The sequence below is a fragment of the Falco cherrug genome, chromosome 20 (assembly GCF_023634085.1).
Source record: "Falco cherrug isolate bFalChe1 chromosome 20, bFalChe1.pri, whole genome shotgun sequence".
Lineage (NCBI taxonomy): Eukaryota > Metazoa > Chordata > Aves > Falconiformes > Falconidae > Falco > Falco cherrug.
This window is the reverse complement of record NC_073716.1, coordinates 4,787,890-4,802,157: the sequence shown is the minus strand read 5'-3', so window position 1 is coordinate 4,802,157 and position 14,268 is coordinate 4,787,890. Positions and strand designations below refer to the sequence as shown.

Genomic DNA, 14,268 nt, shown 5'->3' with positions numbered 1-14,268 from the left:
ACCCCTCCCATCTTTTGCCTCTGCCCCAGGGTTGCAGGTGACCTGAAGTAATTAAGTTTACCTGATGGAGCTAATTATGGTATCAATCAAAAAAAAAAAAAAAAAAAAAAAAAAAAAAGAGGCAAAAAAGGGCAAGATGGAAATTAATGGATTTTTAGCCTGGAAGGGACAGTTCTGGGCTGACGCTCAGCACAATGTGCTCTCCCAGCCCGAGCAGGGATGCAGCAGCCCCACAAAGCCCTGGCTGGCCCCAGGGGAAGCGCTGTACCCCCCTCCCCAGCACCCCCCACTGCAGGGCACCTCCATGGGCACGGGACCCTCCGTGGCTGGGCACAGGACCCCCGCCTACCCCAGCCAAGGCAGGATGATGGCGAGCTGGAAAGGACGGACCCTGGGGGGGGACGACACAGGACGGGACTCCAAGCGCTATGTGGCAGGGGGGTCTGTGCCATTGCTTGCCTGTGGCATTTTGGCCACACTGGCTTTGCCGGGGGGTGCAGCCGGGTGCCCACGGAGCGTTGCCACGGCGGGGAGCCAGGATGCCCAGCGAGGGGGGGGGAGCACGGCGGCTGCACCGTGCAGCCCATTAATGAGCTGATTCCGAGGGAATTGTTTTTTATTGCTCTGCCTCACTAATGACTTACGCTGCTATAAGATAATAGGTTAACTGACAACTCAGCTCCCCCGCATCCTGCCTCCTGCCCCTGCCAGCGGCTGGTAGCCCTGGGGCAGCTCCGCTTGCCCCTCAGCCCCATTCACAGCACCTGCAGCCTTGCTGGAGCAGGTGGGACCTGGTCACCGAGGCCACGGCTCACCCCAAGCATGTCAGGACCTGACACACTCACGTAGCTTCATCCATCACCATGGAGTTTAAAAGGGGTGCTCAGCTCCCTGCTTTGCCACAGATGCTTGGGGCGGGGGGGGCAATCCTGCTTTGCTGGGTGCCACCACGGGATGAGCAGTGCCTGGACCTGTCTGTGCCAGTGCCTACACTGACAGGGTGGATGTCCCCTGGTGTCACGGGGGAATATGTCACCTCATTGAGCGCTGTCCATCCAGGGGAGGGGGAAATGTGGGGCTGCAGGTGCTTCCCTGGTCCTGGGGGCACGCAAGGCTCTGGGGCTCCCCAGGTGCTGGCCAGGACCCGTGCTCAGGATGCGTGGGCTGAGCTTTCAATCTGATGCAGGATATAAATAAACATCAAACCCTCGCCGCCATCTCTGGAAAGGAAAGGGTGTTCTCTGCCTGGCCCAGACCGTACCACGCACCGCAGCCCAGGAGGATATCAAAGGCTGCAACAGGCAAGTACTGAGCAGACAACAACGATCCTAAAATCCTCCTGTTTCGGGAGCACCCTCCATCCCAAACGCCTCACCTTCCCGCCTGCCTGCTGCATATTAAAGCCCCACGGCCAGCCCGTGGCGAGGGGTGATGCTGGCACCTATCCAGGGCACTGCTCTGCACGCTGCTGTGACCACGCAGATCCCACCCCGCACAGCTCCCAGCTGGGGAAGGCTCTTGGGGTGCAGGATAAATCCCAGTGCTTTGCAGGGAGGTGGCCAGCAAAAAAGGGTGTTTTGCCTCCTGCTTCTCAGCTGCACCCCCCGGCAGGGGCAGTTTTGCCCAAGCCCAGACCCCCCCCACAAAGGGCTCCTGCAACTTCAGAAGAGCCCAGCACCCCCTGTGGGCACCGAGATCTTTCCCCGTGGCATCTGAAACCCACCCACGGTGGCAGTGAGGAGCTGGAGGGGAGGGGACGCAGCTCTCCCGCTTGCTGTCCCTGCACCGCAGCGATGCCACGCTGGGAGATGACCCATTTCTTGCTGGGCCAGCATCACAGCACAGGGTTAATACTGTGCTGGGCTGATTCCTGCCCCAGCAGCTGTACTGGGAGCATCGCGGGGCTGGCTCAGCAGCAGCACCCCCAAGCCCACGGTCCCAACACCTGCCCCGCACCGCGGACGACAGCGTGGGAAGCAGCGGGTTCAGGGGCAGAGCACAAAGGGAAGGCGCAGGAATGTGGCTGCCCAGAAACAAAACAAAAGCTGCTCAAGGCCAGGGGGCAGCGGGGCAGGAGCTCCGGCCCCAGCTGGCACCGCTGGCAGGGAAGGCGTCGAGCAGCCCCCTTTGGGAGCGCAGAGCTGCGGCGAATGTGGTGACGGGCACCAAGGTCAGGGTGTCTGCAGCCCACCCTGGGGACAAAACTTGCTCGTGCTATCTGCCGGGGAGCAGTTTCAAACCCCCTGGGAGCCTTCTGCATGCTACAGCCACGGAAATCTCGCTGGCGGAGAAGCATCAGCAAAACTTTGCACCTTGGGAGTGCACCACGGGTGCGATCTGGGTGATGCTCCCCGTGCAAACGCACCCGGCTCCCCCCAAGCCCCTCCTGGGGAAGGCAGCGGAGCCAGGCTGCGAACGGCACTGGGAACCCCCCTGACACCAGTGGGGCCAGGAGCATCCCCAGCCCCGCCCCCCCCACCCCCCGTGCCTCCCGGGGAATCTTATATAAAAGAGGTGGGATGGAGAATGGAGGGAGACTTGGGGGCTTTGTCTTTTATCTCCCCAGAGCTAAAAAAAGATACAATTAAGCGATTCTTTTAGCTCCTAAAACTCCCAACAATCCCTTTACTGTCAGTGCAGAAGCAGCTTCATTATATCTGCCTGGCTAGATAAGGATGCTTCTCTACTCTCCCCTCCCTTCTTGTCCTCATCCCCCCCTCCCCTCCTTCCACACCCCTCTCCTATTTACCCTCCCCAGCTTGCAGGGCTGAATGTGCAGAGCTGGAGGGAAGGAAGGAAGGAGCCAAGGAGCCAGTAGTGTTTGGGGGATGCGGGTGAGGAGTGGGATTGTCTCTCTGGACCTGGCAGTGATGGGCACCCCCGTTATCCCGCTGGAATGGGGGCGAGCAGCCGAGCTGCTGGGTGTGGATGGAGAGCAGAGGTGGCTGCAGGGAAGAGGGAGGGAGTTGAGCAGAGGGATCAGGGGCACAAAGGAGCGTGGCAGAAGGAGTTTGGAGGGAGCGGAGCTGGGGCAGAGAAGCAGCTCTGGACCTCCCGCAGGGCACTTCAAAGAAGCTAGGAGGGGGAAAAAAAAAAAAACCAACCAAAAAAACAAGAAAGAATGCGTGGGGAAAGGATCCTGCTCCAGGATGGAGCAGGGCACTCTGCAGCTGTTCCCATGCAAAACTCAAAGCCACCGGAGCTCATTAGTATTTCCACTCACTCGCTAAGACAGGCAGCAACCCTGACCCGGTGAAGGGACCCTCGGAGACGGAGCAAAGGGTTTGTCACAGCGGAGGCAGCTGAGCCTCTGCCAGCCCCTCGTTCCTACCCACAGTGGGCTCCGAGGGTGGTGCTGGACTTGACCCGAGAAGAAAGCAGCCATCTCAGGCCCGTTTCTGCTTGGCCCCTCTGTACATCACACCCCGCCAGCGCTCAGTAACCTGTGGTGCTCCGGGGTGCTTCAGCCATGGTAAGAATATTATTTGCAACAAGGACAACGGGCAGCAGAAGGGGGTGCCTGAGCACCCTGCTGAGACGTGCGCAGGGCACACGGCTCCTCTTCCCTCAACCCAGCACCCAGCCCAGCTCAGCCCCAGCCCCGCAGCCCCTCTCCCCCTCAAAAACCAGCTGGGAGAGCCAGAACCCAGCCCACAAGCGCCGATACAGACCTGTAGTCGCAGCTGGGATGGATAAGCCCTTGCTGTCCTAATGCCACAGGCAGCGTCTGGCCCCGAGCTCAGCCTCTCCCCACGAGCCCGTTGTCACCAGGCAAAGCAGCCAGGGCTGTGCCGGACAGCTGTTGCGGGGCTGGGTCCGGCAGCAGCCCCCGGACCCCCCCCAGCTCACGCTCCATCCTGCCCCATTGGCAGGGATGATGCACTGGAGTGTGTCCGGGCTGGCCGGGCATCGCCCTTGCACGGGTGGATGGAGCCCTGCAAAGGTCCTGGGCAACCGCACGGCTCTGCCACGCTGCCACCTTGCCAGCCCCTGCCTGTTTGCATCTCCTCTGCCATGCCACATGATGGGGATAAAGGCGAGGGCCCCCTAAAATCCACCCCAGGCAGCTTGGGAAACAGCTGGCATGGTGCTGGCGAGCCCAGCCCTGGCAAAGCAACGCAACCGCTTATTTACCAAGTACATAAACCCCCGGCTCCAGCCCCTGGTTGGACACTGATCTGGATTAATTCCTCATAATCCCCCTCTCACCATTTAATCCAGCATCTGACTACAGGTCCCATCTGGTGGTGTGCTGAGCTCTTGGGATGGGCACTGGAGCTCAGCACCCTGATGGTCCAGGCTGTGCTGGGGCTGGGGAGACCCCAGCAGCCTCCAGCTGCAATGCTGGGAGTGGGGAAGGATGTTTTGGCATCACTGCTGTGCAGATGCTCGAGTTGTTGCTGAGCTGTGCTGGGAGTCACCCCGTGCTCTTGCTGTGGGACCAGGGTGAGCCACTGCACCTTCCTGTGCCATCTCCTGGCACAGCATCCCTTGGAGCCGGCATCGGGAAAGAGCCACGGGAGAGGGTAACGGGACCCCTCATGTGAGGTCCTACCTGATGCTTCTTGGACCCTTGCTCTCCATCAGTCTTCTCCATCCCTGCCTGTCTCCCTACCTATAAAAAAATATTTCTATATAAAATAATAAAAATATCTATTTCTCTCAGGCATTACCTGCATCTCTACCCCTGCCCGTGTCCACATTCCCTCATGCTGGTGCTCCAGGCCTCCTGTCCTGAATTCCCAGACTTTGGCTCACTGGAGCTAGCAGGGACCATCCCTCCTGGCAGCGTGAGGACTGCGACACTGCAGCACACCCCAGGGCCACCCTCCTCCAGGGCCAGCTGCCAACAGCTGTAGGGGACAGTCAATATTTACAAGCCAGAGCTGAAGGGGAGCATCTCGGAAAGCCTGGCCCAGCCCAGTGCTCCCAGTCTGCACCATTCCCAAGGTAAATGGATCTCAGAAACAAAGGGATGCGGGGAAAAAACAGTCAACATGGTCCCTTTGCCTCCTCACAGCTGGAAAAGCCTTTCAATGGACATTGCAGTGTGACCCCCATCCCCAAACACACAGGCTCAGTGCTGCTTCGCCGGGCTGCTCAGGGACACAGCCGAGCCTCCTCCATCCCAGCCGAGCCTCCTCCATCCATCTGTTAGAGATCTGTGTCTGTGTTAGGGGAGCTTGACTGGGAAAGCCTCTCCCTGCACAGCGGGGAGATGCCTGTGGAGATGCTTTCAATGCCCAGAGGAAGGGGCTGGGGCCCCTGGCCCCCCTGGGACCCCCCCTGGGTGAGGGGTCCCTTAGGATGTGCTGGGAAGTGGGGCTGGAGCCTTGGCCACTCGCCTGCGCTGCCAGCGAGGGTCAGCGGCGAATAAAGCCGTTAGCAAAGCTGGGAGAAAAACAACATCTGTCCCTCCTGCAGCTCTGCTTCTGTCAACATTTCCAAGGAAAATTTTAATTGAAATTTGAAACTTTTTTTTTTTTTTTTGAAGCAGCTCTGAGAGCTGTGAGAGAAGCAGGGGAGGGAGGGAGGGATTTCCAGGTATTTGTCCTGCAATGTCACACCCCACCCAACCCCCCACCCCATTTCTCTGCCTGCCTGCCCCCATCACAACATCACTGGGGGGCTCCAGCCAGGCCAGCCTGGTCCCATCTCTTTGCCTGGGGGTCATTCAGCCCAGCTCTCAGTACAGTGGTACCTGCCCATCCCTCTCTCCGAGATGCTGGGCTGAGAGCCCACCACCTCGGGCCCCTCCTGGGCCCCAGTGATGGCTGGAGGGGCTCCTGTGGAACGGAGGGCACACGTCAGTGCCCCAGGGTGTGGGACAGTGGATCTTTGCCAAATGAACTCCAGTTTGGACAACCCCTCTGAGACTCCTCAGTTCACATCAGGAGTGACCCAATGTGGCACTGACCCCCCTGCAAACAAACAGCTGCCAGTACATCGCAAACTGTTCCATTCATTCATTCATTCATTCCTAACAAACTCTGCTCATCCTTAATTATTGATGCTCCCGGAGAGTGAGTCAGCGAAGAGCTGCCGGCTGTTTTGTAAGAGGAGCAGAGCCCAGGTAACAGGACACGTCCCCAGCAGACAACATCTCACCTCGGGTCTGGCTGCTTATCACTCCTGGGGAGCATCCCCAACTAGAACACAGCATCTCTGACCGGGATACAGCATCCCTCACCAGGATGCAGCATCCCTAACCAGGATGCAGCATCCCCGACTAGAACGCAGCATCTCCAACTGGGATACAGCATCCCTGACCAAGATACGGCTTCCCCAGCACCTGGGCATCACCTCACCAGCCCCCCCAGCCCAGGTATCAGCTCTCAACTTTCAAACCAGTTTCAGAGAGGGCAGCCCAGCTGCCCCAGTACCACACACACTGAGTTCTTCCTGCACACCCCAGCTCAGGCACTTGATCCCAGCCAGCGGGGGCCGAGCAGATGCAGCTGAACCCTTCTGCATCCTTGTGCAGCGTTTCACACCAGCTCCACCAGCCAGGAATGCTGAGCTTCAGCAAAGCCTCCATGCAGGGAGGGACTTCCAGCAGCCCAGCTCCTGCATCCTGACATGGAGGAGCCAGGAGATGCCCAGCTGGGAAGAAAAGGAAGAAAGACTGGAGGTAACTGGGGCTGCAGCAGCAAAGGTGGAAGAAATGAGAGGTGCAGGGTGCTCTGAGCATCACATGAAGGGATATACTAGGGATATATCCGAGTCTCCCCCATCCAAGGGGGTTGTAGCCTATCCATCCCCTTCCACCAGCACCCACCCCTCGCACCCCGCCTGTGTCTTGCTGCCAAATTAAAAGCGTACCGCTCATGGCAGCAATAATTCATCCAACGTCTAATGCTCAACATTTTGTCAGGATTATCCCGATTAACCCAGAATTAATCCTGATCTCAATGTTAACAGGATTAGCGTTAAAATCGGATTAGTTTTTTAAACCGGACCCCTTGACTAAAGAAAGGGACCTTCCCCACCAGATGTGCACAGCCTGCTACCGGCGGCCAGCTGTGAGCGGGAGCCGGGCAGGAGCTCGCTGCCCTGCCATGGTATGATCCCTACAGCAGCATCTCCGTGACACCAGCATCACCAGCATCCGTGGCGCCTGCCCTGCACAGCCCACCAGCCACCCTCTGAAGGTGACAAGCAGGAGCCCGACGCTCGGATGTCCCATTTCCAAGCAGAAAACACCGTTTTGCCCTCGGACATGTCCCAGTTGGCTCCACAGGGAACACGGGGGGGCTGCTGGCCCCCTCTCTGCATTTTTTCCCCTTTTCCACTGGCACCAACAGCCTCCTGCCTTTGCCTGCCTGATGAATATTTAAAAGCCTGGATCCTCTGCAGCCTCATGAATATTGACGGATGCTGGTGGCCCTCCAGGGTGGCAGTGTCCCTCGGTCCCTCTCCCAGCATGGGCAGCCGGGTGGGCATCAGCACCTGCCTGGCAGAGGGGATCAGGATGCCCGCACGGGAGATGGCAGCTCCAAAGGGCTGTCCCCACCGCGCTGTGAATCCAGCCATGCTGAGGACCCTGCTGTGTTCAGTCCCCAAAATACTCACTTTCTTCCCAAAAGCGCAGGGGTGGAGCAGTCACATCACTAGCAGTGGGGCAGCAGGAGGTCCTGGTGCCCCGGGCAGGGCTGGAGCTGGGACCAGCCCCGGGTGAGGGGACACGTCATGCCCACTCATCCTCATCTCCCGGTGCTGGATGCAACCTTGGCTCCCCTGGGGAGGGTGTAATCATTAACCTCCCAGCAAAGGCAGCTGTGCTTTTGTTCCTGGAGTTGTTTTTCCCCCCGTGCCTCAAACAGGCACCTCCAGCCTGGCATCTGTGGGGAGAGGAGCATCCCTGCCATGAGATCCCAGGCAAACAGGCAGGGAGGGTCCAGAAACAGGCCTGATCCAGCACCTCCCTGAGACAGGAGATGGATTTTGTAGGGATATGTGGGTGGCGATACTTTTGGGGGTGAGGGTGCCAGTCCTGCCTCCATCCCTGCTACCTCGACCCCACGTGGACGTTCACCCCAACCATCCCCTTCCTCGCCGGGGCTGAGCGGCAGCCGCGTTCAATCCCTGTTTTCTGGCGATGCTGCCTTGTGTGACAGCATCTTCCAAAAATAAGCAAATTACTGCATCCTTCAGGGATGCTGGCGGATGGGAAGCAAAGCCAAGTGCGAGAGAGCAGCAGAAAGGGGACGGAGGGGAGAAGGGACAAGCCCTTGCTGGGTATCGCAGGGCTGCAGGGAGGGAGTACGGGCTGCAAACCAGTGGGGACACGGGGTAGCTGCATTAGTGACAGGGACTTCACAGTGACAGGTGACAAGGCTCAGCTCTCTGGTATCTGAAGCATGATTTGCTTTAACAGCTGTGCATGGGGAGGCCGTGCTCCGGGTAACATGTGCAGGCGCCTGTCAGGGAAAAAGGCACGAAGGGGCTGATTTAAAGTGCAAAAACAACAAAAAAAGAACCCCCAACTTCAGCAGCAACAGCCGGAGGAAAACAGCCACAACATGGGACGCCAGCCCAGACCTTGCTGCAGGTCCTGCTGATGCATCTCTCAGGTGAGTCACCTAGTCCCACCGTGCCTCAGTTTCCCCATCCTTACACCAAGGATGCTACTCTCACCACTGCTGCGGTAATAAAAATACTGACACCACCCAGGACCAAGAGATAACCAAACCCTGGAGAGCAGCTCCCGCGGACAGGTCAGAAAACCAGTGAGTGCTCCAAGAGCAGAACGGCGGGAGGAGGTGGGAGCCAGTGCTCAGCAGCTGCTCCCCACTCCTGGGTCCACCCCAATGCCCTCCTCCAGCAAGCAATAAAATATTACGCAGCAAACGCCTGTCCCCGAGGATCAGGCGGATGCCAAGGCCACCGGGAGGGCGCAGGGAGGAGGGCTGGTGCAGGAGCCGCAGGATTACAGGAGCTAAGCCTGCCTGGCATTTGCTCGTCTCCTGCAAGTAAATACCGCTGCCTGCCTATAATACCGGCTGGGCAAACGCCTCGACTCCCCGGCTGGCCGATGGAAATGGGAAAAATGGTGCCCAGCCCCGTGCCGCAGCCCTGCTGGGGCGAAGGACGCGGTGCCACAGCCCAGAGCCCTGGTCAAACCACCAGCCACTGCTGGAGCCAGAGCTGTGTGCTCCAGCACAGCCCCAGACACTTGTTCTAAAGACAAATGTCTCCTGTCCCCCTCGCTTTCTCCCTTCCACATCCCAGTCATTTTTCTCCCCAGAAGCTTTTGCTTTAGTCCCTTTGATGTTTCTCTAAAGTCCTGGCACCAAAGGACTTTACCTTTGGTTCTTCCCATTCCTCTCCCAGCCCAGGAGTGACAGCAAGGAGCCAGCCCACCCTTCTGTTAGCACAGCTGGAGCCCCCAGCCCTTGGCACTGCCTTGCTGCAGGGAAGCCCCCTCCCCGCTGCATCCCTGGGGATGTGCCCCCCCCCACCCCCGCCAGATCCAGGGATGCGTCCCTGGAGCCCCCCAAATCCTGCAAACCACAGGGCTGAGATGCTGCCACACAGGAGAGGCTGACAACCCAGAAAGATGGGTTTGGGTGACCCCAAAACGGGAGGATGGTGGCTGTGAGCTGCGACGCGGTTTAGGTGGTGGAAAGGCAGGTGGGTGTCAGGCTGTCCTGGCTGAGGGACTCGGGCATCTGCCTGGGGACTCGGGGACTGGCAGCAGCGTGACGATAGCCGTGGAGCAGCTGGATCGATGGCTCCGTGTGAGCACATTGCCTGACCCAGCTGCTGGGAAGGGACATTCATGAGCCGAGCGTGGCTGGCTCAATCTAGGAGTGAGTGCAGGAATCCCAGGGATGCGCTGGGGCACGGGGCAGGAGGACGGAGCGGCTGTGGCAGGACCTGCAGACACCAGGGGATGTGGAGGATGAAATGGCTGGGGACAGCGCGATATCCTGAACCCCTCTCTGCAATGACAGCATCACCACACAAGTGCATCTGCTCATCTCCAGCACCGTGGCCAACAAACACAGCAATGCAGGCCCCCCCCCCCCCCCTCCCCAAAAGCCCATGCCTGGAGAGCCCCCGACCGCAGCCAGAACCCCCCATTGCCTGTCCACAGGGAGATGAGGGATGCCAGGGCAAGAGGAGAGCAGGTCCTGCCCTGGGGGCCCATCACCAGCAGCAGCGTTCCACATCCCTGGGAATTTGGCACAGCCCTTCCCACCATCTGATCCCCTCCATCCCACACCAGCTGGGGCTCTGGCCACAGCCCCCCCACACTTTGGCTGAGGGATGGAGAAGGGCTGGCTGCACACCCCCAGCAGCGCAGGACAGCAGCTGGACACAGCCAGGGAACCTAAAAGGTCATGAAAGTTTTATTCTGGGGAGACAGCAGGGGAGGTGGGAGCAGCTTTCCCAGCTGAATGCCAAGCCTGCAGCTACAGAAGACCCCAGGGGACACAGGTGGCTGCGGTGGCCTCAAGGAAGCCCCCAGCACCTGCTTGGCAGGATCAGCCTCCCCACAGGGCTCTCCTGGTGACAAGCCATCCCCAGCTGCCTCTGGCTCATGCCCCACTGGGTATCAGGGTCAGGCAGCTGGAAGCTGGAGGGTGATTTAACCCGTAATGCAATTCCCACAGCCAGGAAAGATGCTCCTGCCTGCGATGCAAAGTACTTCCAGGCTCAGAAGAATATGTAGTTATAGAAAACGCACCACCTCTGTGGCTGCAAACCCCCTGCCGCTGCTGAGGAGGACCCCTCTGGGGTGGGTGGAGCCCTGAAGTTCACCCCCGTTTTATTTCTTACTCACAAAAAATGGAAAAAAATAAAATAATCGAGGCTTTTGTGCCTTCCCCACTCCACCAGTCCCAGGAATGTCCCCGAGAGCACATGGCTGAAACCAGCCGGTGAGAGCTCAAGACAGCTGAATATTTGGGGAGCCGCTGCTCACACGCGTTTTACGCTGCAAGTACTTCAAGAATGAAAACTCGGGACAAGTGCACATATTATGCATTTTACGACTCCTCCGCTCTCTGCTGCCAACCAAGGAAAGTGCCTGTTTTTTCCACAGGAAGAGCAAACCCACTGGGGACGACACGCCAAGGTCATCCAGCAACATGCCTGACCTTGAAGTGTTGCCACCGCATCCCTGGGCGAGGAGGAGGGAGGAAGGGGAGCTGGGATGACATGCGTACTTCACCCTGCCAGACAATAGTGCAACTGTTTGCAAGGTGCTGGCAGGAATCGCCAGGCAGGCACCGACCCTCGGCGCTGCCAGGAGGCTCCCGTCAGGGTCCCTTTTGTGTAACCTGGAAAAGGTGGCTTCAGGCACGAGGATCCTGGTGCAATAAAGCAACCACTAATGATTTCTCCGTTCTGCCGCTCCGGCAGCAGCCGCCTGACGAAGCAGCTGGTACCATCATGCCAAAGCACCAGGGCAGGGGATGGAGACAGAGATGTGATGGCCAACGCAGGACAGAGCTGCCCCTTCCCCTCCTGCGGGGCTCAGCACCACCAGCCAAACAAAAAACTTTGCGGCCTGGTCTCCACATCCCTCAACACACCAAACACAAACTGGTTTTGGGGGGTCCGGCATGGCATTTGCACTGGAGAGCCTGTTCCTCCTCCCTCCCTGCCAACACCACCTCCTGCAAGGGGCAAGCACAGCACCCCCGGCCCGAGATCCCCGAGCTCCTCTCCTGCCCGACAGCGTGGCATCAGCCTGGGCTCCCCAGGGAACGAGGGGCTTGGGAGAGGGAGATGAGGAGCCTGGAGGGGGAAGCAACGCTGGGCAAAGGGTCAAGTCGGAGAAGTGACCGACGGCCTGTGGGATGGGAAGCACAGCAAGTCCCAGCAGGGCCACCTTCCCAGAGACTGGAAATCAGAGCAACCCTCGTATCCCTGCCTGGGAGCAGGCACCTGGATGCAGCTCCACAGGTAAGACTTCCAAGCCCACCTAGAACAGGCTCTTTCCTGTCCTTTTCCCAGAATTAAGGTCCCTGTTGCAATGAAATAAATCACTCTAAATAAATCACACAGCAGGACTGAGCTGTGGGGTGACAGTGGTTGAAACGAGGGCAGGACACAGATTCATTCCACTCGGAGAACAGGTTTGTATCTGACAACGACTCGACCGAAAAGCATTAAGATCCTTCTCACAAGCTTAAACTGCTGCTGAGCTGAGAACAAACTACTGTGGCACAGGAATCCTCAACAAAAAAAAAATCCCGAGCTCCCACCCCCCTACACAGACACAGAGATGAGGCAAGGGTGGCAAAGTGCATGCATTTCAAACAGAAGCATGAAAAATCAGAAATACTGACCTTAAAGCTCCAGTAGTTGGGTTGCTAACAAAAAATAAAACAACAAAAGAAAACAAAAAATACCATTAAGATTCTGGTTTGACTTTTGCTTTCCTTTTGAGAATTGTTGACTTTAAACTGCGATATTAAACCTGCTCTCGTTTCTGCTTAATGTCCCCTCCCAATGGGTCGCTTAAGTTTCATGCTGCGAAGGGCTGGCGAAGGGGAAGCAGGATCATGCAGGCGGGCAGGGATGGCGATGGGTGCTCAGCGCAGACTGGGGTGCAAAGTAACTCAAGGGAGTAGCGGGATGGCAGCCCAGCATCGCTACTGGAGTCACCGGTATGCCCACACTGTCCTGGCCCGTGCTGGTCAGGCTGCTGCCCTGGGAATCAGTGCTGGAAGCCGGAATATTTTTCATTTTTAAAGGGATCTTGCCATCTCCCCTCTTGGTCCCCGCTACCTCCCTCTGTTGCTTCTTCACAGTGTTTCCACCGGTGTCAAGCTGATGTGCTACAGCGAATGACAGGAGCTGGCATCGCTTGCAGCCCAGCCAGCCAGAGAGCTCGAGAGCTTCCTTCTCCCAAGCCACCCACTGCTAATCACCAGTGGGAGATTGCCCCGCAAGTCCTGAGGATGCTCAGAGCTGCGGCTCACTGCGATCCCCACCAGCAGGTATATCGGAGGCAGCGGAGCGGTGAGTGGCTTAGAGACTCAGGACCTTTCCCAGGGCAGCAGTGGGCTCGGACAGCTGGGACGGGGCCGCAGGAGCCCAACAAGTGCTCAGAGGGACTCAGGACCCGACTGGGATGGAGCACCCCAGCACATCGCACCGCCGGATGGGGACAGGCGAGCTCCCCACCGCTGCGGGCAAAGCAAAGCGCTACGGAGCACGGCATGCACCTGGCACAGCAGCACGGCAAGCAGCTCCATCCCACCCCGCAGCCGGTCCCCCAGCACCCACACAGCCCAGCCCCAGCACAGCACCCTGGCTCCAGCAGCACCCAGAGGCGGCGCTGGAGGAGGTGGTGTGCGCAGCAGGAGGGACGTTGGATCTAGTGACAAGAAGGGTGATCCACCTTGCTGGAAGGGGAAGCATTTCAGTATCGCTGAGATGTGCGGATCATGGATGGGGTGGGAGAAACGGGTGCAAAGCAGCTTTTGTCCCAGTGGTCTTGTTACTGGGATCGAAGGTCTTGACCACCCTTTTCTCCCCTCTCACACCCACCTACCGCCTTGCTTTTTTACAGCATTTATTTCTCCACCGCTATCACCGTGGCTGCAAACCTAGTTTGTTACTTAGAGGATGCTGGGTTTAATCATTATTTTAAATAGAAAGTAAGCTCCCACACCAAGCTCCCAGTCCCCACCAGTCCCTGCGATGCCCCAGTAGCTGCCAAGAAGCCTCCTATTGCAATGCTCAGGGAGCAGAAGAAGAAGTTGCAATAAGTTTAGACCATCACGGAGTATTTATCCAAGGACTTTAAATATCCGCTTAGCAGATGTGCTGCTGGGATATTAACCCTTCGGCTGACAGGGTAAATAGAGGTCTGATCTATGTGTATAAACACAAATTCACTTTTTAGACTCGTCTCAAGCATCAGCAGGATGCTCTCGTTCCAATTCAAGATGCAGTTCACGTGAACATCCCATAGGACATCAGGAGACCCAAACCAAGCTCTGCCTCAACCAAACCGAAACTTTTAAAAGGGATTTAAGTCAAACGAGCACAGCGTTTTCATGCAGACAAGCCTCAAGGCACAAAGGTCTTTTCCAAGGGCACACCATGACTCAGAGGCAGAACCAGAAATAGAAGCCCAGAGCTGTGATTACCAGGCACTATTAGATAACAACCAGCAGGATCCAAGCCTATCCCGGGCACGTCAAGCTTTTCCAAAACACCAGGAGCTTGACAGTGAGAAACCGCCTCAGAACGCCTTTTGGTACTAAATGAAGCCATCCATCGCACCCAGTAATTAATACATCA

At 57.8% G+C, this 14,268-nt stretch overlaps 1 protein-coding gene across 10 annotated transcripts in view; it reads right to left on the bottom strand.

The window, feature by feature from the left end:
- Positions 1-14,268, bottom strand: part of SRCIN1 (SRC kinase signaling inhibitor 1) — a 59,266-nt gene that overhangs the window by 22,058 nt on the left and 22,940 nt on the right. For 7 of the 10 annotated variants that reach the window (XM_055697783.1, XM_055697790.1, XM_055697785.1 and 4 more), the window contains exon 4: positions 12,303-12,326. The exons of 2 other annotated variants lie outside the window; for them this stretch is intronic. In XM_055697783.1, the coding sequence (XP_055553758.1) occupies positions 12,303-12,326 (24 nt within the window). Of the gene's footprint in view, positions 1-3,671; positions 4,101-12,302; positions 12,327-14,268 lie in introns of those variants that run through there. One more of the 10 variants, XM_055697787.1, reaches the window with a different exon arrangement.